This window comes from Heloderma suspectum, chromosome 1 (assembly GCF_057233095.1).
Source record: "Heloderma suspectum isolate Gila_16-S chromosome 1, 16-S_ref, whole genome shotgun sequence".
Lineage (NCBI taxonomy): Eukaryota > Metazoa > Chordata > Lepidosauria > Squamata > Helodermatidae > Heloderma > Heloderma suspectum.
Genome location: NC_139458.1, coordinates 180,771,530 through 180,796,291, shown reverse-complemented (window position 1 = coordinate 180,796,291; position 24,762 = coordinate 180,771,530). Strand labels below are relative to the sequence as shown.

At 43.0% G+C, this 24,762-nt stretch overlaps 1 protein-coding gene across 1 annotated transcript in view; it reads left to right on the top strand.

The window, feature by feature from the left end:
* KCNH7 (potassium voltage-gated channel subfamily H member 7) overlaps nt 1–24,762 on the top strand; it is a 430,246-nt gene that overhangs the window by 387,673 nt on the left and 17,811 nt on the right. The window contains exons 12-13 of the mRNA XM_084811821.1: nt 764–863; nt 13,763–14,014. Of these exons, the coding sequence (XP_084667947.1) occupies nt 764–863; nt 13,763–14,014 (352 nt within the window). The remainder of the gene's footprint in view (nt 1–763; nt 864–13,762; nt 14,015–24,762) is intronic.

The window sequence follows — 24,762 nt, the reverse complement described above, 5'->3', positions numbered from 1 at the left end:
TTCCGCTAAATCAAAGAAGGAAGAGCTAGAAAGATAAAACAAAAGAGTGTATAATTTGCCAGTGTTATTGTTATGCAAGGCAACATTTATCACCATTATTGTGTAATTAAACATCATAGCTAATTATAATCAGCTACTACATTATTGTCTGCAATAATACACATCACATAAGGGGTTGTTTTCACATTTTTGTTCACCAAGCTTTTCCTGGGAACATGCTGCTCAAAAGAAAAATCATAAATCATTATTCTGAGTACAAGATGGAAAAGGCACTTTAATTAACAATCACACACTCAACTTTCTTCTTTAAGACTCATGTCCTCTTTAGTACCACACATGCATATAATTAAAACTGAAACTTATCAGAAAAGGGTTTATTTTTCTTTTGCTTTAAAAAAAAAAAAATCTATGGGTTGACTCCAGACTTTGCTCCCACCAGTGGGAAGGGGGAGAGGAGACTTTTGTTGATCCCCCATCCTCCTGCAGTCACCAAACTCTTCTCTGGGGGTTGGGGAAAACCCTCGAGAGCAGTGTGGAAGGTGATGGTGGGGGCTGCAAGGGGAGGGGAAATTAAGTGGCCTCTCCGCTTTCCACAGTGAGATCCTTGCACTGGACCAAAAGTCTTCTGTAGATGGGAGGAGCCCGTCCCTTCATGGAAGGCAAAGTCTGTATGCAACCCAAGGTAAACTTGTGAATAGCTGTGTAAAATAAAATAAAATAAAATGAGTCTAATGTATCGTATGTGGGTATCTCACTTATCAAGGCTGATCTCATAATAAGGCCTCAAGCCACGAATGATTCAGATGGTGACAACAGCAAACCCCGAAGAAGGAAATTGTCTTTTGAAAGTGAAACTGATAAAGGTAAATAATTCATTTTTTAAAGATATTGAGTTATGTTCTTGAAAGGATAAGCACATACACAAAAGCCCTGTTCAGGTGTTCTGTACCTGAATAGGGCAAACACGCAAGGAGAGGGAGCATTCCAGCCCTGCCCCTCTCCCTCATTGTGTTTGTTGCCTTATACTTTTGGAGGGTGACTGTCTGAAAAGGAGAGCCTCTTGGATCCGTGGGGGCTCTACACATGAACCAGAACACTGGAAAATTCACATTCTGGCTTGCGTGGAGAGCCTCCACAGATCAAGGAGACTGCCCTGTTCAGGCAGTCACCCTCCATGAGTAAAGGGCAATGAATGTGACAAAGGAGAGGGACAAGGCTGGACACCCTCTCCTCATGTGTTTGCCCTATTCAGGTACAGAATGGCTGAATAGGGCTAGAGTGCTGTCTATTTGTCTAATGTCAGTGAATGTTCATTAAAAGGCTCTGGAACCACTCATCCAAGATATGTGAACAACGTGATGTTCACAGTACATGTGTGTTGATATTGTTCAAACCTCACAGTGCATAGATGATGTTGATATGCTTTATTATAGCAACAATTTCTCATTGGCCTTTGAATTGAAATGCTAACGTCTTCTCAATTACAGTAAATACTCAGCTGCTTAGCCCTAAGCTGCCCTTAATATTCAGGTGCGTAGCCCCAAGTTATTCCAGGTGGTTTGAAAGCCCTGAATGTTCAGGAAGGGGTCTGGAAGAACTGATTTAGGGTAGTAGCTTACAGCAGGAAGAGAACAAGGGAAAAAAATCCTAGTCAGACTATGGTAGTGGTGGTCTTGCAGTAATCAGTGGTGCAACTAGGTAATTTTACATTCTGGACTTTTATGGGACTCTCCCCTTTAGACGGCCAGATATATTACTTCAGCTGTGAAGCACACAACTAGGGATTTTTCTCCCCCTCCTTCACCACTTTACAACTGTTTCTGCATTACTGATATGTTAGAGCAAGGGTACAGAATAGTATTGGGAGGGCAAATTGCCTCACACCAGGCCTTCTATGGGCCAAATGATGTCAGTCAATGGGCATGGCCATGTACACTGCCATCATGTGGTGAGTGTCTCCTCCGCCCCGTGGCCATTTTAGCCATTCTTTATGCCTCTTCCAGCATGGGAAAGGGACTCCTCCCAGCTCCAGCTGAGTCTCTGGCTTTGCTGCAAGTCCACATCCCTGCTGTTATCTCTGATCTGAGATCAGAGCAAAGGCTCCCTTCAGGGACAGGGCTTGGAGGACAAACCCCAGGAACAGGTCCAGCATGAGGGGTTGTGGGAGGGCCTTGGCAGCAGAGGTCAGGGGGTCTTCAGTGGTGTGGGCAGTGTGGTAGGAGTGGCACCAGTGGAGGGCAGCAGGGGGCCAATTGGCAGCGCCATGCCAAGGGCCTACTGGGCTTTGGCACCAGCCCTGTCCAGGAGGCTCGAAGGGCTGGATTGGAAAACCCAGCGGTCCAGATTAGGTTCCGCATCCCTGTATTAAAGCAAAAAGAAAAAGAAAAGCTGTTTGTCAACCCTGATTATTGTGTGTGTGTGTGTGTGAGAGAGAGAGAGAGAGAGTGAAGTTTGCTTCCGCTGCCCTGATGCTAAACACATTTAGTTGGGAATAAGCAATTTTGTTGGGAATTGCAGGGGGGGATGAGCCATTCGGGAGGGAATGAACGTTTTCCCCATTTTTCCAATGTTCCCATTTTTTGAACATTTTTTCCCATTTTTGGAGGAATGAACATTTTGGGGGAGTGAGCCATTTTGTTGTAGAAAATAATAAAATATGATTAAAATAAAAATAATAAAATAAGCATCTGTTACCATATGCATGCCTGGCTGGCTACCCCAACTATAATGTCCTTTAAAAAAAAGAAGAAGAAGAAGATGCTACAGAGAGCAAATTCAGCCCCAGCAGCCCCCACAGGCCCATACCAGCCCAGGTGCTGATGCTAGGCCTGTTTGCCACTGTTTCCCATCACCTACCATTTCTGGATATTCCTTTGTGGGGGCTGGGGCTGCGGGGCCCTGGACATTGGCCCCTGGACATTGGCCCCGCAGCCCCAGACCCCCACAAATTGGAGTGTACCGGCAGTAGTGTCAGTAGCTGAACTAGTGGCAGGAGTGTCCCAGGGACCACAGGAAGTTGATCCATCAAGGTCAACAATTCATCTGTGTCCTTTGATCTTCAAGGAAGCCGGTTGCCCTCCAGGATGCTGTCCTTCAAGTGAGCCTTCAAGGAATTTTAAGGAGAAGCTCTTCAGCTGTGCCCTGGTCCGACTGCATCTTCTTCAAAGACCTTTAAGAGAACAAATGGCCTTGGGATGGGTTAGAGGGGTGTTGATTTAGGTCCCTTACCCAAAAGATCTGCAGCTGCCACTTCCAGGATCAGAGTCTGGGTGCAGGTCACATCCTTGGCACATTGCTTGGGCTGCTTGCAGATGTGTAGCTGGTGCTAATAAATCATTGCTCTTGCATTGCAAGCTACAAACAGAATTGCAGTTGACTTTCCACAGTATTGGAGGTATTGTTCCCCCCCCCCCCATATGTTCTGTTCAGACAGGTTGGGATGATATAGGTGCTGTGGGATAGCGAGGGGGTAGGTCCAATCTTGAGCTGCCATTTGGGGAGGGAAATCCAAGCAATCCTTAAAAAACACTAAAATCAATTATTTGTTTAGTGCTAAGCATTTATTCATTTAAGCATGATTACCCATTACTGCACATGAAATGTCACAAAAAACCCAAAGTGTTTAAGGTTTGTTTTGGTTTAATTAGGACAAAACTATATTTCTAAAGGGCCAGTGACTGGGAAGTTTTCTTTTTAAAAAATAAGCATCATAGTGTTATAGCACGGTAACACCCTTGCATTTATATTTTGCTGAAATTTTTAATATTTTAAAAATATCGCTGGAAAAGAGGTTTAGCACTATGTAAAAGATTTTGATTTTAGAACATTAATGAGGTTCTAAAATTATAATAGGTTCACCTGCCTGATGCATCACTGGCCATGTCAAAATCACACCTCTTAAAAAAGATGGAAAAGTAGTGTTATTCCACTGCCCTTCTCAAAAACATTGGACTGTCTGCAATTAAAAAAAGACAGAAAAAGCGCTGGGAAACCGTGAGAGGATTACAAATGAATGACTATGCTTCATAGACCCCCTGTAAAATATGAATGAACAAGGCATGGAGATTCCACACTAAATGCCTAATGTAGAAGCAGCCTTGGGGTTTTGTTGCAGAACAAAAAGTTGCAGTTGGAAAGAATGGAGAAATGCTGTGTTTACATGGAAATGCTTATACATACTGTACTTACTCCTCCTGGATTCTGGCATATATTTCTAAAAGTTTAATAGTTGTCTTCCAGGGTTTACAAATCTTATTTTTCATCATTCCCATACACTAGGAGTAAATGCCATTGGATTTACTCGTGTGTGTGTGTGTGTGTGTGTGTGTGTGTGAAATAAAAGAGAAGTGGGGGTGAAATGAAAAAGAAAAAAAAAGCAGATCCATTCACAGTAATAGTTTTCAACACCATTAATAAAAGAAGAAAAAGAAAAGGGGTTGACACTATTATTTCAAATATATACATTAATATAAGCACGCCATTGTATTGCCCCCGCCGTGGGTGTTGACCTCTTAATTTAGAGTTGCCAAGATAGTGATAAATAAGACCCAGGTTTACTTACAAGGAGTACTTTATTGAGTAACTTACAGAACACAGGCGTACCCAATGGTTGGATCAGACAGCTTCTCTGAACCCAGATCCATGGGGTACAATGGGTTTTATACTATACATGTTAATAGGGATGTACGAAAGTGACTTACCTGTTCGCGGATTCTGTTTGCGGTGGGGGGGGCGCTCCGTCCCTCCCCCCGGAATCCTCGACAGGGGGGAGGCGATCCGGTCCTCCCCCCTGGAATCCTGCCCAGCCGGCTCTGCTCCGCGGCGGCTCCGCGGAGCAGCTGGCCAGGGCCGTCCGCAGCCAGATTTCCGGCTGCGGCCGGGCTGCTGCGGACGCAAATGGCGGCTGCCGTAGCGGCCGCCATTTGCGTCCAGCCAGGCAGCCGTGATAGGCTACATAAGTCTTTACGTAGCCTATCACGGCTGGGCAAAAAAAAATGGTGTACGCAAATGGCGGCGGCTACTGTGGCCACCATTTGCATTCCCTGTTTTTATTTATTTATTTATTTATTTATTTATTTATTAAATTTATTAATCGCCCATCTGACTGGTCACCCAGCCACTCTGGGCGATGTACAACCCACCATAAAACAATTTAAAACAATAAAATTTTACCATAATTTTTTTTTTTTAAATACCCTAACCCACCCCAAATGCCTGCCTGAACAACCACGTTTTTAATGCACGACGGAAGCTCATTAAAGAGGGGGCATGACGGAGTTCCCTAGGGAGGGAGTTCCACAGAGTGGGGGCCACCACAGAGAAGGTTTTTGCCATCTTAGCCTACGTAGATATTTACGTAGGCTATTACGGAGGGAAAAAAAGGAGAACGCAAATAGCGTAGTGGGCGCTATTTGCATTCCTTTTTTATTCGCCATTTTAGCCTACGTAAATATTTACGTAGGCTAAAACGGGGAACAAAAAGCAATGCAAATAGCACCCACTATGCTATTTGCGTCCCCCTGTTTTTTCGCCGTAATAGCCTACGTAAATATTTATGTAGACTAAACCGGCGAAAAATAAGGAACGCAAATGGTGGCCACCGTAGCCGCTGCCATTTGCGTACGCCGTTTTTTGTGGGGGGTTTGTTGGCTTGCCGTGATAGGCAATGTAAAGACTTACGTAGCCTATCACAGCAAAGACCGGACTGCAAATGGTGGTGGCGGCAGCCAGTCGGAAGACCAGCCGCCACTGGAGCCGCCACCATCTGGAACATCCGCCCCAGGTAAGTGTCGTCCTGGGGGGAATCTGGGTGGGGGGTGGCAGGCCGTTCCGCCACGGATTTCGGGGGGCCGAATGCCAGTGCATTCGGCCTCACTGAAATCCATGGTGGAATTCTCCGCCATCCCTACTTAGCAATGAGGCAGCATAACAGCAGCAAGTGCCCCCTAGCATGCATTCCCAACATAGCCTAACAGTGTTTGGTTCTCAGCACAGCCACCTGCAACTTTAAGGTAAACAGCCTTTGCTTCCCAGGCAGATAAGACTCTCTCAGGCTCATTAGTATGGAATGCGCTTGGACCCACTGCTATCAGCCCTTTGACTCATCTTCACATGCTCAGAGGCTTACTAGCAAGGAAATGGCACCCATAATGAACTTAAGCAAGCATTGTGGATCTCTAGGCCCCTCTAACACTACAGGTGACTTGTTTATGCTCCTGGGGCCAATGCAGCCATATTATCTAGTAAGCCTCATATGACATTGATGACTGTAGGATATACATGTAGATGTAGCAAAAGCAGTCAGATCTGCAGACCATTGAATGGGAGGTGGTGGGTGTTTATCCTTCCAGGCTTGAAGTATGAATCTCTTTGCAACTGTCTTTTCTGATTTGGATTCCTGCACGGAGCAGGGGGTTGGACTCGATGGTCTTGTAGGCCCCTTCCAACCCTACTATTCTATGATTCTATTTAAGGGCTCTCCTTCTGAGTAGACATGCATAGGATTGCACTGTTAAAGAAATTAGCAATTCTCCATCTGCTGTGGCAGAATCCTGATTCTAAATGGAGTTGTTTGAGAAAACCCGTGAACTGTTGATACTGGATAAATCATGCTTTCCAAGTTAAAGAGCAATCCTTTGTCTTAGACAAGGAAGTCTTTAGCTCAGTATTTTATTGTTTAGCAGAATGATACTACCTTTCCATCAAAGGGGCATCTTTGAAGTGCAAAGCCAAGAGTGACATCAATCTGTCAAGAAAATGCCCCGATTAAATATTTACGCTGTTCTTCTCACTCACACACACACACACACACACACACACAGTTGACAGAGGTGACTTGCCAGAATGACCTTCATATTTCATATGAGAAAACATATTTTGCCACCTGAATAAGAAACAGCAGCCTTGTAGCCCATGTCCACTATGGAATTTTCAGTAGCTGATTCAGGGTGTCAGATGACTTTTATGATTTCAGACCTCAAAATATAACACACAGTGCTGGTCTAGCAAGAGCTGTGGAAATTAACACATAGAGTTAACACTTTGGTTTGGATCCATACTTCTATTTGCAGAAGGGATCAAGATCTAGTGGAGACTCCCTGTTGGAGGAAGGCGGGGAGCACCACCTCCCATGCTGTTCCAGAGGTTCACTTGACCCTCCAGAGCAGCACAGGCAAAAATTCCTCCCCCCACTTACTCCAGCAGGTTGTCCCATGACCAAAGTTCCACTTACAGGTAGTCTGGATCCCTCGCCATAAGGGGAGCTCAGAGGGTGGCAACAATGGAGAGGGCTTTCTCAGTGGTGGCCCCCCAATTATAGAATGATCTCCCCAACAAGGCCTGCCTGGCAACAACACTGTTATCTTTTCAGCACCAGATTAAAACTGCCCTCTTATCTCAGGCAGCGTATAATGAGTTTTAATCAGGTCCTGGATTGTCTTTGGTTAATTGTTTAAAATTGTTTTTAGATACATGTTGTTGGTGTGTGTGCTGTCGCTTTATATGTTTGTATGTACATGGTTTTTACAGTTTTATAATGTATTTTTAATGGTTTTTAGCCTTTGTGAACCACCTAGAGATCTTCGTCTGTGGGGCGGTATAGAAATGAATGAATGAATGAATGAATGAATGAATGAAATTCTGCTGCTCTCATGTTGGTTTTAACCCACTATAATCATATTAACTTATTTATTTAAAACATTTTTAGACTGCCCATCATATCAGATTTCAGTGTGATATGCTAAACAAATGCTAAAAATAGGGAGATAAAGCTTTAAAACAGTATAAAGCTTGCTAAACTAAAGCAATAAAATGTATTTCATTTCATTTATTACATTTTTAATAGCCAAAACTCTCTGGGCAGCTTGTTGTTGTTGTTGTTCAGTCGTTAAGTCATGTCCGACTCTTCGTGACCCCATGGACCATAGCACGCCAGGCCTTCCTGTCCTCTGCTCTTTCCCGGAGTGTGCTCAAATTCATATTTATTGCATTGGTGATGCTATCTAGCCATCTCATCCTGTGCCGTCCCCTTCTCCCTTTGCCTTCAACCTTTCCCAGCATCAGGGTCTTTTCCAGGGAGTTTTCTCTTCGCATTAGGTGGCCAAAATATTTGAGCTTCAGCTTCAGGATCTGTCCTTCCAATGAGCACTCAGGGTTGATTTCCTTTAGGATTGACTGATTTGACCTCCTTGCAGTCCAGGGGACTCGTAAGAGTCTTCTCCAGCACCACAGTTCGAAGGCATCAATTCTTCAGCGCTCAGCCTTCCTTATCGTCCAGCTCTCACAGCCATACGTTGCTACTGGGAAACCCATAGCTTTGATTATATGAATCTTTGTCGACAAGGTGATGTCTCTGCTTCTTACTATGCTGTCTAGCTTTGCCATAGCTTTCCTCCCAAGGAGCAAGCATCTTTTAATTTCATGGCTACAGTCACCATCTGCGGTGATCTTGGAGCCCAAGAAAATAAAATCTGTCACTGCTTCCATTTCTTCCCCTTCGATATGCCAGGAAGTGATGGGGCCACATGCCATGATCTGAGTTTTTTTAATGTTGAGTTTCAAACCAGCTTTTGCACTCTCCACTTTCACCCTCAACAAGAGGCTCTTTAGATCCTCTTCACTTTCTGCCATTAGGGTGGTATCGTCTGCGTATCGGAGGTTGTTGATAATTCTCCTGGCAATCTTAATTCCGACCTGTGATTCATCCAACCCGGCGTTTCTCATGATGTACTCTGCATATAAGTTAAATAAGCAGGGCGACAATATGCAGCCTTGTCATACTCCTTTCCCAATTTTGAACCAATCGGTTGTTCCATGTCCAGTTCTTACTGTTGCTTCTTGACCCTCGTACAGGTTTCTCAGGAGACAGGTAAGGTGGTCTGGTACTCCCATCTCTTTAAGAATTTGCCACAGTTTGTTGTGATCCACACAATCAAAGGCTTTAGCGCAGTCAATGAAGCAGAAATAGACGTTTTTCTGGAATTCTCTTGCTTTCTCCATGATCCAGCGAATGTTGGCAATTTGATCTCTAGTTCCTCTTCCTCTTCAAAACTGGGCAGCTTACAAAGATTAAAACCTAAAAAATACATTATAAAAACCATTTACATACAAATATATACACAGACAGCACACACAAAGACAAACATATATCGAAAACTATTTTTAAACAATCAACAATAAGAAAAACCCAGGACCTGATTAAAACTTCATGCTGCCAAATATTTCAAAACCTGGGTAAGTAAAATGTTTTTGCTTGGCACCTAAATGATAGCAATGTTGGCACATGATAAACTTCTTTCCGGAGGGCATTGCAGCACTGGCGTGGAACTGCTGAAAATGCCCCTCTCCCTCGATGACCTTTGTATCTCTGATGGAAGAAAGGAAGGGCCTCAGCACAAGAACTTAAAGGACAGGCAGATTGATATTGAGTAAGCACTCTTTCATGTTTTGGGGTTCCAAGCCACTTAGAGCTGTAAAGGTAAGAATCAGCACTTTGAATTGGGCCCAGAACTGAAGAAACAATCAATTTAGAATTGGCACAATGAACCAGGCAGCACCAGTCAAAATTCTGGCAGCCATATTCTGTACTAGCTGAAGCTTCTAAACGATCTTCAAGGGCAGCCCCACATATAATCCAGTTGGGAAGTTCCCAGAGCCTAGATCATTCTGGCCAGATTGTTTCTCCCCAGAATTGGCTGCAGCTGGCAAAAGGCACTTCATGCTACAGAGGCTACTTGGACCTCTGGTGACAGTGCTGTCTCTAGGGGTACTCCCAAACTGTGAACCTGCTCTCTCAGGGAAAGTGCAACCCCTTCCAGAATAGGTTGAATACCATCTCCCTGGGCACCAGAACCATCTATTCATAGCACCTCCATCTTGTCAGGATTCAATTTCAGTTTATTGGCCCTCATCCATTACTGAATTTAGGCACTAGTTCAGCACTTCTGCAGCTTCACCTGACTCAGATGATGAAAGAAAAATAGATCTGAGTGTTTTCGGCATACTGATGACACGTAACTCCAGATCCCCAGATAACGTCACCCAGCAGATATTAAAAGGCAGGAGGGATAAGATAGAACCATATGGGACCATGTAGCTCAACTGGCAGAAGTCCTCCAGTATCGCACTCTGGAACTGACCCTGCAGGTAGGAGCAGAACCACTCTATTGCCATGCCTCCCTTTCCCAACTTGCAGAGCCAGTCCAAAAGGATACCACAGTCAATGGTATCAAAAGCCAACAAGACGTCAAGGAGAATAAAGAGGGTCACATTCTCTTCTGACAGAGCTCAGGCATCAGTGTGACCAAGACCACTTCAGTGCCATAACCAGGCTTGCGGCTGGATTCAAATAGGTCTAGATAATCCATTTCATCCCAGACAACCTGGAGGTGGAGAGCCACCACTCCCTCGAGCACCTTCCTTCCTTCCTTCCTTCCTTCATTCATTCACCTTGCCCAAGAAGGGGATAATATGAACATTCTGTCTGTGGCTTTGTAATGGCCTGTGGCCAAATAAACAAAAATGTACTACTACTACTAGTGCTACTACTACTGCTGTCATCTGTGGCACTTTATCTGTTGTGGTGCAGATACAGGCAAGTCCACAATTTTGTGTTGTAGTCATGAAGTGATGAATTCGCATGTGTGAACCAGCCAGAGGAGGACGTAGCATTTTTCCTAGCAATCACACTGGTTGCTCATTTGTGTGCGTGTGTGTGCATGCATGCGTGCACTGCCTTGCTTTTTATTTATATGGTATGATGCATGTGCATGACACTTTACCAAGAATGGGAGGGCATAACTCTGCCCCAAGGAGCTTACAATCTAGAAAATGACACAAAGGAGGCAACATATGAAGGGAAGGAAAACAAGAGCAAGGATAAACAACAGGGGAAGAATATGTGGTTATTACAGTTGCACATAACTTAGGCTTAGTTACAGTATGGATCTGAGATGACCTGCTGTCACTATGAGCTCCTTGTTTTCTTTTTCTTACTAGTGATAGTACTCTTCCTCGGAATACCTCTTTGAAATCTTATTTTCCCTTCCACCAGTATAAGGATATATACATTAGTCTTAGCCTTTCTTCCTGTCCAAGTGCTAAACATGGGATGGTACTTATTTCATCCCTCATTTCATGTTAGCCTAGCTGTTACTATAGCAACTATTTCTGCAGTAGCTTCATACTGAATTTAGACAATATCTGCACAGCTCTTTTATCCTTTATCTCTAGTACCTCAACCACTTAATTTGCCAGGAGTAGAACAATTAATTCAGCAGTGCGCCTTTGCTTCATGACAAATCTTTGTTCAGTATTAAAGCAAGGGTGTAAGAACTTCTTAATCAAATCTCAGACTTCTTTGACAACCAGCTCACAACACAGAGATGATTTGAGATCCTGTTATCCATTCTACAACCTTGTGTCTTTCATGGAACTCCCTTGTGTTTAATTCAGTAATTCCTGAACTTCTTACTGAAGGGATTCACCAGCATCACTTGGTCTTTCCTGTCATGACCCAGACAGTACCAGCTGTCTAAGTGCTGGTATAACATCATCTTAATATATATTCCAGGGGAGATACCTAAGGAATGGTGAATAGAAAATAGTGTACCTATATTAAGGGCCCTCAGGCTTCTAGTCTTGGGGAATTTCAACATTTATGTTAGCGCTTGGAGAATAAAACTCTGCATCGGGGTTTTATGCTATGGGGTTCTGGTTTGTTTGCCATGCTGTTTATCAAGGCTGGAGGACCAAATCGGCTGCAGGCAAGTACACCATAAGTCACATGCCAGCAATGGATGGGGTCATAGTACGAAGTGGGTGGGTGGGGCCAGCCTACTGCTGATATGCTTTCCCCCTCCGACGTGCTTGTCTGGACACACACACACCTTTCACAGACACACAAAATACACACCTTCATACATTCTCTCTCTTTCTTTCTCTCTCTCTCTCTCTCTCTCTCTCTCTCACACACACACACACACACACACACACTAAGCTGTCTTCACTTGCCACCCTTCCCATGCAAGTGCAGCCTTTGGGAGCTGGAGCACTTTGAGGCAGCACTTCCATTGGGCTTTCCTCGCCCTCATCATTTTCAAAGTGAAAGGCCAGGGCCATGCAGAGTCCCAGGGAAGCGCTGCCTCAAGGTGCTCCCAGCAGCTCCCCAGTGAGGGAATGAAGGGGGAGGGGCTTCAGTGGAGGCCTTTGCAGGCCAGATGGGGAGGCCTGGCAGGCTATATTTGGCCTATAGGCCATGGGCTCCCCATCCTTGCCCTAAAGACTCATCAGCCGGCAATGATGAAGGACGAAAAAGATCTTCAGTTACTGTCTTGATCACAAGAGGATTATGTGCCACTAGGGGGATCAGTTTGCCTCCTTGAGTTTATTTTTATTTTTATTTTGAACTGCCCCTCCAGTGAATGAGTCCCCGGGGCATACAATAAAGCTACAAATAAGCATTAGCCAAGGAATTTCTAGCAAGGATAATAATCTTTGTTAGAACAAGGATTTTTGCTCATGGTGAAGCTACATATAGAATAGTGTATCCAGTTTTGGTCACCCATTATTTCTAGGCGGTTTGGGTGGGATGTGGAGGGTCAGTTTGACTCACCTTCCCCATTTCCATCCATGATGGTCTGCATGAAGTCTGGCAGAATCTCGAAATGAAATACAGATAGATACTACATATGCTACCAAAGAGAGAAATGAGTTGTTTAGGTTGAAGAAGGTTGTGGGTAAAAAACAACCCAATGACTATAAATTGGGTATTCACAATTTTCAGGCTGCAGTCTGACTGCACTTACCTGGGAGTAACTCCCATTGAATTCAGTGGCACATTTATGAAGAGACATGTATAGGATTGTACTGTTTAGAAATCAGAAGGTTTTTAACCCCAGTCCTATGCATTTTTACTTGGGAGTAAGGCCTACTGAACTCATGATTTATTTCCATGTAAACAGGCATAGGATTGTGCAGAAGGATACATGACAAGCATCAAATTCCAGAAACAACACTGAGGCTGCCTACATTCCAAAACACAATTACACATGGCAGAATTAAATTGACTATTAATGAATGGAAAACAGATGGAAAAATCCCCCCAGGATATTGTTACAAACTAGTAGTGAGACTGACACAGTAAACTAAATTCTTAAATAAATCGTCTGTGCTAGAAATATCTCGATATTTCAGTTCCAAAAAATATACGGGATACAGGATTGAAGGCAGAAACACAAAAAGCTCAGGAATCCTTTGTACAGGAGCACATTTAATCTATTTATTTGTACACACTGGTTTGTTTATTTTTTAAGCCCAGGGATGCCACTTCAAACCAACGTAGAGATGAATCGCATGATTTTATTTTTTATGTATTACATTTATATCCCACCTTTTTTTCCCCTTGCAAGGAACCCAAAGTGGCTTACGTTACCCTCCTCCTCTCCATTTTAGCCTCACAACAACCCCGTGAGGTAGGCTGGGCTGAGAGTCTGTGACTGGCCCGAAGTCACCCACTGAGCTTCCATGGCCGAGTGGGGACTAGAAACCAGATGTCCCAGCTCCCAGTCCAACACTCTAGCTACTACACCACACTGGCTATGCTTGAGGAAATAAATATAAGTTCTTTAGCCTCTCTCTGTAACAAGACATTAAAGTAACATTATCCCTAGCAGAGAACATACTTGGTAAATGATAACATAACTTCTTCCCTGCTTCCCCAAGGACAAGAATAAATTACATATTATTGACTCTGTCTTTTTTTTAGCAGACTATGACAAAGAGGATGAGGACTCTGTGGATAATGCCAGACATTACCAGGATGCCAAGAAAAATTTTGAGATAAAGAGAAGCAGGTCATCATCTTTTGTTTCATCCATTGATGATGAACAGAAGCCCTTGTTCTCTGGGATTATAGGCTACCCATCTGTACTGGGAAAGACTGCAGTGCTGGATTTTGAGGAGATGGTACATGGAACAGAAAGAATCCCAACTGACAGAAGAAGTCACTCTTGTAAAGGTAACTGATGCAAGTACTTTTCAAAATGTATGAAGAGTTAAGGATTCTTGGAGAATTATTTCACAACGTGCCTTTTAATCTTTCTTTTTTTTAAAAAAAAAGATTGTATTAGTTTTCCAAAACAAGATTAAACAAATGAAGGGAAAGAAAAAAATAAAAATAAATACATTGGATTTAAATCTACTTATTGATAGAGAATAATATGTTTAACATATCTGTACATTTTCCCCTTTACCTTACAAAACAAGATATAGGTGGAATCCATAGGCTGCTTTTTAATTTTTCAATGAAACATTTATTTTAAAATATTCCTCCTGGTCAAGTGCAAAACATTTTGGAAGACCAAAATGAAGACCAAAACATTTGGAAGACCAAAATGAATACCTTGAAGCGTGGCCCATTGAAGCAATTGTTCCCTTCCAAGGGCATAACTAATTTGCAGCATCTGTGTTTCTCTATAGGTTTAACATTATTCTCTCTGTCCTTTAAGGTTGTTTATATTTCTGTATATTTTAATAGTGTTCTAACTAACAGGATATATGAATTGCTGAGAAAACTGCAACTAATGGCAGCTTTGTAGCATCATATGGGCAATGAGGACCTACAGATCAGCAAGGCCAGCTCTTTGTATCTCTGTGCATTAGCCTTCTATAGATTAGTGCACATAATCCAGACTAACAAGTAGAGAGCAGGAGTAATTCAAGGGCATTATCCAAAAGTGTGTACAAAGATACAAATCAACCCAAATACTGGAAGGGCAGGCAAACAAACAAACCCTCCAGAGTCCTTGTTGTTGTTGTTCAGTCGTTCAGTCGTGTCCGACTCTTCGTGACCCCATGGACCATAGCACGCCAGGCCTCCCTGTCCTGCGCACTCTCCCGGAGTGTGCTCAGGTTCATATTCATTGCATCGGTGATGCTATCTAGCCATCTCATCCTCTGCCGTCCCCTTCTCCTTTTGCCTTCAGTCTTTCCCAGCATCAGGGTCTTTTCCAGAGAGTTTTCTCTTCGCATTAGGTGGCCAAAATATTTCAGCTTCAGCTTCAGTATCTGTCCTTCCAATGAGCACTCAGGGTTGATTTCCTTTAGGATTGACTGATTTGACCTCCTTGCAGTCCAAGGTGATGTCTCTGCTTCTTACTATGCTGTCTAGGTTTGCCATAGCTTTCCTCCCAAGGAGCAAGCGTCTTTTAATTTCATGGCTACAGTCACCGTCTGCGGTGATCTTGGAGCCCAAGAAAGTAAAATCTGTCACTGCTTCCATTTCTTCCCCTTCTATATGCCAGGAAGTGATAGGGCCAGATGCCATGATCTTCGTTTTTTTAATGTTGAGTTTCAAACCAGCTTTTGCACTCTCCTCTTTCACCCTCAACAAGAGGCTCTTGAGATCCTCTTTACTTTCTGCCATTAGGGTGGTATCGTCTGCGTATCGGAGGTTGTTGATAATTCTCCCAGCAATCTTAATTCCGACCTCTGATTCATCCAACCTGGCATTTCTCATGATGTACTCTGCATATAAGTTAAATAAGCAGGGTGACAATATGCAGCTTTGTCGTACTCCTTTCCCAATTTTGAACCACTCGGTTGTTCCATGTTCGGTTCTTACTGTTGCTTCTTGACCCTCGTACAGGTTTCTCAGGAGACAGGTAAGGTGGTCTGGTACTCCCATCACTTTCAGAATTTGCCACAGTTTGTTGTGATCCACATAATCAAAGGCTTTAGCGTGGTCAATGAAGCAGAAATAGACGTTTTTCTGGAATTCTCTTGCTTTCTCCATGATGCAGCGAATGTTGGCGATTTGATCTCTAGTTCCTCTGCCTCTTCGAAACCCAGCTTGTACTTCCGGTAGTTCTCGGTTCGCATACTGCTGAAGCCTAGCTTGTAGGATTTTGAGCATCACCTTGCTGGCATGTGAAATGAGCGCAATTGTGCGGTAGTTTGAACACTCTTTGGCGTTGCACTTCTCTGGAATTGGAATGTAAACTGACCTTTTCCAGTCTTGCGGCCATTGCTGAGTGTTCCAAATTTGTTGGCATATTGAATGCAGCACTTGAACAGCATCATCTTTTAGGATTTTAAATAGCTCAGCTGGAATACTGTCATCTCCGCTAGCTTTGTTGTAAGTAATGCTTCCTAAGGCCCACTTGACTTCACTCTCGAGGATGTCCGGCTCAAGTTCAGTGACCGCACTATCATGGCTATCAAGGACATTACTATCATGGCTATCAAGAACATTAGGACCTTTCCTGTATAGTTCTTCTGTGTATTCTTTCCACCTCTTCTTAATCTCATCTGCTTGTGTTAGGTCCCTGCCTTCTTTGTCCTTTATCATGCCCGTCTTTGCACAAAACGTTCCCTTGAGATCTCCAATTTTCTTGACGAGATCTCTAGTCTTTCCCATTCTATTGTTTTCCTCGATTTCCTTGTATTGTTCATTTAAGAAGGCCTTCTTGTCTCTCCTTGCTATTCTCTGGAACTCTGCATTCAGTTGGATATATCTTCCCCTTTCTCCCTTGCTTTTCGCTTCCTTTCTTTCCTCAGCTACTTGTAAAGCCTCATCAGACAGCCACTTGGCTTTCTTGCATTTCTTTTTCTTTGGGGTGGATTTCGTTGCTGCCTCCTGAACAATGTTACGGACCTCCGTCCATAATTCCTCAGGCATTCTGTCTATCAGGTCTAATCCCTGAAATCTATTCCTCACCTCCACTGTATATTCATAAGGGATATGATTTAGGTCATACCTGAATGGTTTAGTGGTTTCCCTACGTTCTTCAATTTAAGACGAAATTTTGTAAGAAGCAGCTCATGATCTGAGCCACAGTCAGCTCCAGGTCTTGGTTTTACTGACTGTATGGAGCTTCTCCATCTTTGGCTGCAAAGGACATAATCAATCTGATTTCCATATTGACCATCTGGTGATGTCCATGTGTAGAGTCGTCTCTTGTGCTGTTGGAAAAGAGTGTTTGCTATGATCAGCGTGTTCACTTGGCAAAACTCTATTAGCTTTTGTCCTGCTTCATTTTGTACACATGCCTGCCTGTTATCCCGGTGATTTCTTGACTTCCTACTTTAGCATTCCAGTCCCCTATGATGAAGAAGACATCTTTTTTTGGTGTTAGTTCTAGAAGGTGTTGTAACTCTTCATAGAACCGATCAACCTCAGCTTCTTCGGCATCAGTGGTTGGGGCATAGACTTGAATTACTGTGATGTTGAATGGTTTGCCTTGGATTCGTACTGAGATCATTCTATCATTTTTAAGATTGTACCCCAGTACTGCTTTTCCCACCCTTTTGTTGATGATGAGTGCTACTCCATTTCTTCTAAGGGATTCTTGGCCACAATAGTAGATATGATGGTCACCTGAATTAAATTCGCCCATTCCTGTCCATGTTAGTTCGCTGGTTCCCAAGATGTCGATGTTCAATCTTGCCATCTCATGTCTGACCACCTCCAGCTTATCTTGATTCATTGATCTAACATTCCAGGTTCCTAAACAATATTGTTCTTTACAGCATCGGATTTTCTTTTCACCACCAGACACATCCACAGCTGAGTGTCCTTTCGGCTTTGGCCCAGCCGCTTCACTCTTTCTGGCGCTACTTGGAAATACCCTCTGCTCTTCCCCAGTAGTATATTGGACACCTTCCGACCTGAGGGGCTCATCTTCCGGCGTCATATCTTTTAGCCTTGTGATACATTCCATGGGGTTTTCTTGGCAAGAATACTGGAGTGGGTTGCCATTTCCTTCTCCAGTGGACCACATTTTGTCAGAACTCTCTGCCATGACCTGTCCGTCTTGGGTGGCCCTGCACGGCATAGCTTATGGCTTCACTGAGTTACGCAAGCCCCTTCGCCACAACAAGGCAGTGATCCATGAAGTCCTTCATGATCCAGAGTCCGTAGCCCGTCTAAATTCCTGTTAAACCCCAGAAACGGTGATCAGTTTGGCCCATTTCATACATTACTGCTGTGTGGCCTTGCTGACATCTATTCATGGCTGAATCATGTGGCATGGGCAATCATGCGGGAGGTTCCCATGTTAGTCCCCCTGCCAACCTCCCCCTCCCCCCGCCCCATGTCAGGGAAGTGCAGCACAGAGATAGGAACTTCCCACATGATCTGCCCATCACACATGATTCAAGCTTTCAAACATTTCTGGTATAACTTGGGTGTTTTTGTGAAAATAAATACATACAAAATTGAAAATGAGAGATATGGGAGCTGGGAGATCCAGGTTCTAGTCCCCACTCAGCCATGGAAGCTCACTGGGTGACTTTGGGCCAGTGACAGACTCTCAGCCCAACCCACCTCACAGGGTTGTTGTTGTGAGGATAAAATGGAGAGGAGGAGGAGGATAATGTGAGCCGCCTTGGGTTCCTTGCAAGAGGAAAAAAGGCGGGGTATAAATGCAATAAATAAAACAAATAAATAAATTTTCAGTCTGTGAGATTAGCAGGTTCCTTTGAAAATCTGAGATTTCTCGGCCCCAAGTTAAGGACAGCTTTGTTGCTCCACCTGCTGGAAAATCTCCTACGACATTCTTGTGTAACAGCACCAAATCCTACAACAGTTACCTAAGTTATATTTGATGTCACACATCAGATGCACAGATCATTAAAAAAAAACTGAGAGTGGGTAAAAGCAGATGGGATTGATTTGTGAATGGCCAATATTTCTTTCACTATGACTTAACTGTGGAGATGCTGTCATATTGGATTTAGGGCATAATTCTGCAAACCCTGTTCATGGGCAAGCCTCATGGGAGCTCTGTGAGAACAGTGTTTAATGAGTTATGCCTTTAAAGAATTATTATCCAAACATATAAATTATCTCTTAATTTAGCATAACATGCCACCATAGCACCTTCAGTGGCAGGTCTTTACAAGTAAGGTGTGCAGGATTTGATTGCTAATAGATAACATGAGAGAGGGGATAAATAATTGAAATGCCTGAAGATATGTAAAGCATCAAGGATTCTGTTGTTGAAATACTACATTCATTTCCTACCCACTTCAAGTGTGTGTGTGCGTGTGTGTGTGTGTTTCATTGATTTCACTCCTTGCATAAATATGCTTATCTAACAGAAGACGGAATTTTTTTATATTCCAGAGTGCTAACTATAAGTAGATTCTAGACTTCACAGGTTCATGTAAGATGCTGAGATTCATACATTTATCATTTGGAAGCTCACCTTGTTCCTTTCAGACACTAGAAATGTGTTCTTGCAGCTATGGCAACGTTTTCCAAGGCAACCTAGTGCAAACTGTACTCTAGGCTAAATTTAGCAAGTTTAAGAGGTGTATATTTTCATTATGACCAAGCACAAACCAAGATAATTTTCCTTTGTTCCTTTCCCAGGGCTTTTAGTGATGTTATTAAGAGCTAATCATCCTTGATAAGGGGTGTCTGTGTTGTTTTTTTAATGGTGTTCCGTTCAGTCAACTGTGGTTGTTTTTGCTGACATTTTAATTGAATTAATTTGAACCACAGTTTTCTACAATACGTATAAATATGCGGCTGTTGATATAACAGATCATGAATGTGTGCCTGTAAATATGATATTAGTGTTTTAATCAGAAGATTTTATTCTTCTGTTTATGTATTTAAAGACTGATCATGAATGTAGAACCCATTAATATGAGACATCATTAAAACTTCATTGAGCACAGATCTCTGTCTATGAACCTGAAGTTCAATGCTAATCTCTAGCAGTAATGGTATATGCATTATAACCCATCTTTACTAGTCTCATTTATATGTCTCTTCCAATACGGAACCCTCTTCACCTGCGTGAACCTGCCTGTACCATAGACATTCTATTCAGATGAATGCCATTCAGGCATTCTGCCATTAAGGTCCATCAGGTTGGTGGTCATATGAGATAGGGCCTTTTCTATGGTTGCCCCATTATTATGGAACCTGATTGCTTTTAAACAGGCTCTAAAGGTCTGCTTGTTTATAGCAGCTTTTAATCGATGAATTTGAGGTTTGCCCATGCCATTAAATTGTAATTTTAAACTATTGCTGATATCTTAACTAGTAGCTTTTTGATTATGCTGTTTGATGTTTGTTCTTATTGTGAATTTGTATTTTATTCTTATTTTTAATTTGTCATAGGATTATTATTTCTTAATTGTGCAAATAGCCTTGAGAGGCCTGCATAATCCTAAAAAGCAGTATATAAATACTTAAATATATTTTTAAAAAATTTAAATAAAAAGCAACCACAGGGGAATGCAGACTTGAGTGGGAATGAGTTGCTCAACCCTTTAGCTGTTTTTCTGCTCAAAATTGTCTTCCTGTCCCTCCACCCCCCACCCTCTTGCTGCTTTTCTCATTGTGGGTGGGAAATATATAGCCATCCACATCTTTTCATTGTAGGATAAACAGCAGTCTAAAGAGAGTAAGCGTGCATAGAACTAAGCAGCCTAAATCTTCCTGGCCACTCTCCAGCTTTTGTGATAGATTGTGCATGTGGAAAATACTGGGTAATGTCACAGACCCCTATAGTAGGGTGACCACTTAATGCACTGCCAAAAAAGAGAAAATGCATCGCCAAAAAAGAGGACACAGATTGGCATTAAATGTGCATATCGAAGTTAACCTGTGTAGATGTAAATTTAGAAATCGTTGTTGTTGTTGTTCAGTCGTTAAGTCGTGTCCGACTCTTCATGACCCCATGGACCATAGCACGCCAGGCCTTCCTGTCCTGCGCTCTCTCCCGGAGTGTGTTCAAGTTCATATTCATTGCATCAGTGATGCTATCTAGCCATCTCATCCTCTGCCGTCCCCTTCTCCTTTTGCCTTCAATCTTTCCCAGCATCAGGGTCTTTTCCAGGGAGTTTTCTCTTCGCATTAGGTGGCCAAAATATTTGAGCTTCAGCTTCAGGATCTGTCCCTCCAATGAGCACTCAGGGTTGATTTCCTTTAGGATTGACTGATCTGACCTCCTTGTAGTCCAGGGTACTCGTAAGAGTCTTCTCCAGCACCACAGTTCGAAAGCATCAATTCTTCAGCGCTCAGCCTTCCTTATCGTCCAGCTCTCACAGCCATACGTTACTACTGGGAAAACCATAGCTTTGATTAGACGGACCTTTGTCGGCAAGGTGATGGCTCTGCTTCTTACTATGCTGTCAAGCTTTGCCATAGCTTTCCTCCCAAGGAGCAAGCGTCTTTTAATTTCATGACTACAGTCACCGTCTGTGGTGATCTTGGAGCCCAAGAAAATAAAATCTGTCACTGCTTCCATTTCTTTCCCTTCTATATGCCAGGAAGTGATGGGGCCAGATGCCATGATCTGAGTTTTGTTAATGTTGAGTTTCAAACCAGCTTTTGCACTCTCCACTTTCACCCTCAACAAGAGGCTCTTTAGATCCTCTTCGCTTTCTGCCATTAGGGTAGTATCGTCTGCGTATCTGAGGTTGTTGATAATTCCCCTGGCAATCTTAATTCCGACCTGTGATTCATCCAATCCGGCGTTTCTCATGATGTACTCTGCATATAAATTAAATAAGCAGGGCGACAATATGCAGCCTTGTCGTACTCCTTTCCCAATTTGGAACCAATCGGTTGTTCCATGTCTGGTTCTTACTGTTGCTTCTTGACCCTCGTACAGGTTTCTCAGGAGACAGGTAAGGTGGTCTGGTACTCCCGTCTCTTTCAGAATTTGCCACAGTTTGTTGTGATCCACACCATCAAAGGCTTTAGCATAGTCAGTGAAGCAGAAATAGACGTTTTTCTGGAATTCTCTTGCTTTCTCCATGATCCAGCGAATGTTGGCAATTTGATCTCTAGTTCCTCTGCCTCTTCGGATCCCAGCTTGTACTTCCGGTAGTTCTCATTTCACATACTGCTGAAGTCTAGCTTGTAGGATTTTGAGCATAACCTTGCTGGCATGTGAAATGAGCGCAGTTGTACGGTAGTTTGAGCACTCTTTGGCGTTGCCCTTCTCTGGAGCTGGAATGTAAACTGACCTTTCCCAGTCTTGTGGCCACTGTTGAGTGTTCCAAATTTGTTGGCATATTGAGTGCAGCACTTTAACAGCATCATCTTTTAGGATTTTAAATAGCTCAGCTGGAATACTGTCATCTCCGCTAGCTTTGTTGTTACTAATGCTTCCTAAGGTCCACTTGACTTCACTCTATTGGATGAGTTCAGTGATGAGCTCAAGTTCAGTGACTGCACTATCATGGCTATGAGGGACATTAAGATCTTTTCTGTATAGTTCTTCTGTGTATTCTTTCCATCTCTTCTTAATCTCATCTGCTTCTGTGAGGTCCCTGCCTTCTTTGTCCTTTATCATGCCCGTCTTTGCACAAAACGTTCCCTTGATATCTCCGATTTTCTTGAAAAGATCTCTAGTCTTTCCCATTCTATTGTTTTCCTCGATTTCTTTGCATTGTTCATTTAAGAAAGCCTTCTTGTCTCTCCTTGCTATTCTCTGGAAAGTTGCATTCAGTTTGGTATATCTTCCCCTTTCTCCCTTGCTTTTCGCTTCCCGTCTTTCCTCAGCTACTTGTAAAGCCTCATCAGACAGCCACTTTGCTTTCTTGCATTTCTTTTTCTTTGGGATGGATGTTGTTGCTGCCTCCTGAACAATGTTACGGACCTCCGTCCATAGTTCCTCAGGCACTCTATCAGGTCTAATCCCTTAAATCTATTTGTCACCTCCACTGTAAGGGATATGATTTAGGTCATACCTGAATGGATATGATTTATCATAAGGGATATGATTGAGGTCATACCTGAATGGTTTAGTGGTTTTCCCTACGTTCTTCAATTTAAGACGAAATTTTGCAACAAGAAGCTCATGATCTGAGCCACAGTCAGCTCCAGGTCTTGTATTTACTGACTGTATAGAGCTTCTCCATCTTTGGCTGCAAAGGACATTATCAATCTGATTTCGATATTGACCATCTGGTGATGTCCATGTGTAGAGTTGCCTCTTGAGCTGTTGGAAAAGAGTGTTTGCTATGATCAGCGTGTTCTTTTGACAAAACTCTATTAGCCTTTGTCCTGCTTCATTTTGTACACCAAGGCCATGCTTGCCTGTTATCCCGGTGATTTCTTGACTTCCTACTTTAGCATTCCAATCCCCTATGATGAAGAGGACATCTTTTTTTGGTGTTAGTTCTAGAAGTTATTGTAGGTCTTCATAGAACCAATCAACCTCAGCTTCTTCGGCATCAGTGGTTGGGGCATAGACTTGAATTACGGTGATGTTGAATGGTTTGCCTTGGATTCGTACTGAGATCATTCTATCGTTTTTGAGATTGTATCCCAGTACTGCTTTTCCCACCCTTTTATTGACGATGAGTGCTACTCCATTTCTCTAAGAGATTCTTGCCCACAGTAGTAGATATAATGGTCACCTGAATTAAATTCGCCCATGCTTGTCCATTTTAGTTCTCTGGTTCCCAAGATATCGATGTTCAATCTTGCCATCTCATTTTTTACCACCTCCAGCTTACCTTGATTCATTGATCTTACATTCCAGGTTCCTAAACAATATTGTTCTTTACAGCATCGGATTTTCTTTTCACCACCAGACACATCCACAGCTGAGTGTCCTTTCGGCTTTGGCCCAGCCGCTTCACTCTTTCTGGCGCTACTTGGAAATCCCCTCTGCTCTTCTCTAGTAGTATATTGGTCACCTTCCGACCTGAGGGGCTTATCTTCTGGCATAATATCTTTTAGCCTTGTGATATGTTCCATGGGGTTTTCTTGTCAAGAATACTGGAGTGGGTTGCCATTTCCTTCTCCAGTGGACCACATTTTGTCAGAACTCTCTGCCATGACCTGTCCATCTTGGGTGGCCCTGCACAGCATAGCTTATGGCTTCACTGAGTTACGCAAGCTCCTTCGCCTCAACAAGGCAGTGATCCATGAAGGGGAGAAATCATTACTGTAATTTAAATAGAAATACAATATATCTCACCATCATGAGGAAGTCTGTTGACCAGGTGACCTGCCCTTTGACAGCCCTTCAAAACAGGACTGTACTCTGTAAAGAGGAGATATGGCCACCCTACCCTATGGCCAAGCAAAGCGGGCATTTTTGCTATTACTTTAAACATCTTTAATGTATTGTTCATGAGCTAAAATTACATGATTTTCAGATTTGTACAAGGGTGCAGTGTTTGTGATATCTGCTAGGGCTACAGCCTATATGACTTCATTGTGGGAGGAGAACAAATTTAAAACATTATTGGCATTTAAGAAATGCCTTGCATAAATCTGCTCTGGGAAGAGTATGAATAAATATATGAATATATTGTTTGTATTTCAATCCTGAAATGAATCAAATTGTTCTTATACTATTCTCTCTCTGTCTTTTTTTTTTTTTTAAGCCTTAGTTAGGACTTTATTGGGTTTGCATTTACCAAAATGAGACTTTTTTCTTCTTTGCCAGTTAGTTCCACAGACCAATGGAAGTCTGGCACATATGTCAGCCAGCAAAAACATGTCTTCAGCTTCTTTTTTGTTCAAGAGGGCACCACTTAGGGCAGGGATGAGGAATATGTGGCCCTCCAGATGTCATTGGACTGCATCTTCCATCATCCCACACTATTGGCTATGCTGGTTAGGGCTGATGGGAGTTGTAGTCCACCAACATCTGGAGAGCCACATGTTATCCTCCCGTCTTATGGCAACCCCTTTATGAAGCCTTGTGCAATGCATGTGTCTAGCACCATCATTGATGTACTTCTCTCTACTACTGCCACAAGAGCCTGCAGCCAATGTGTTGG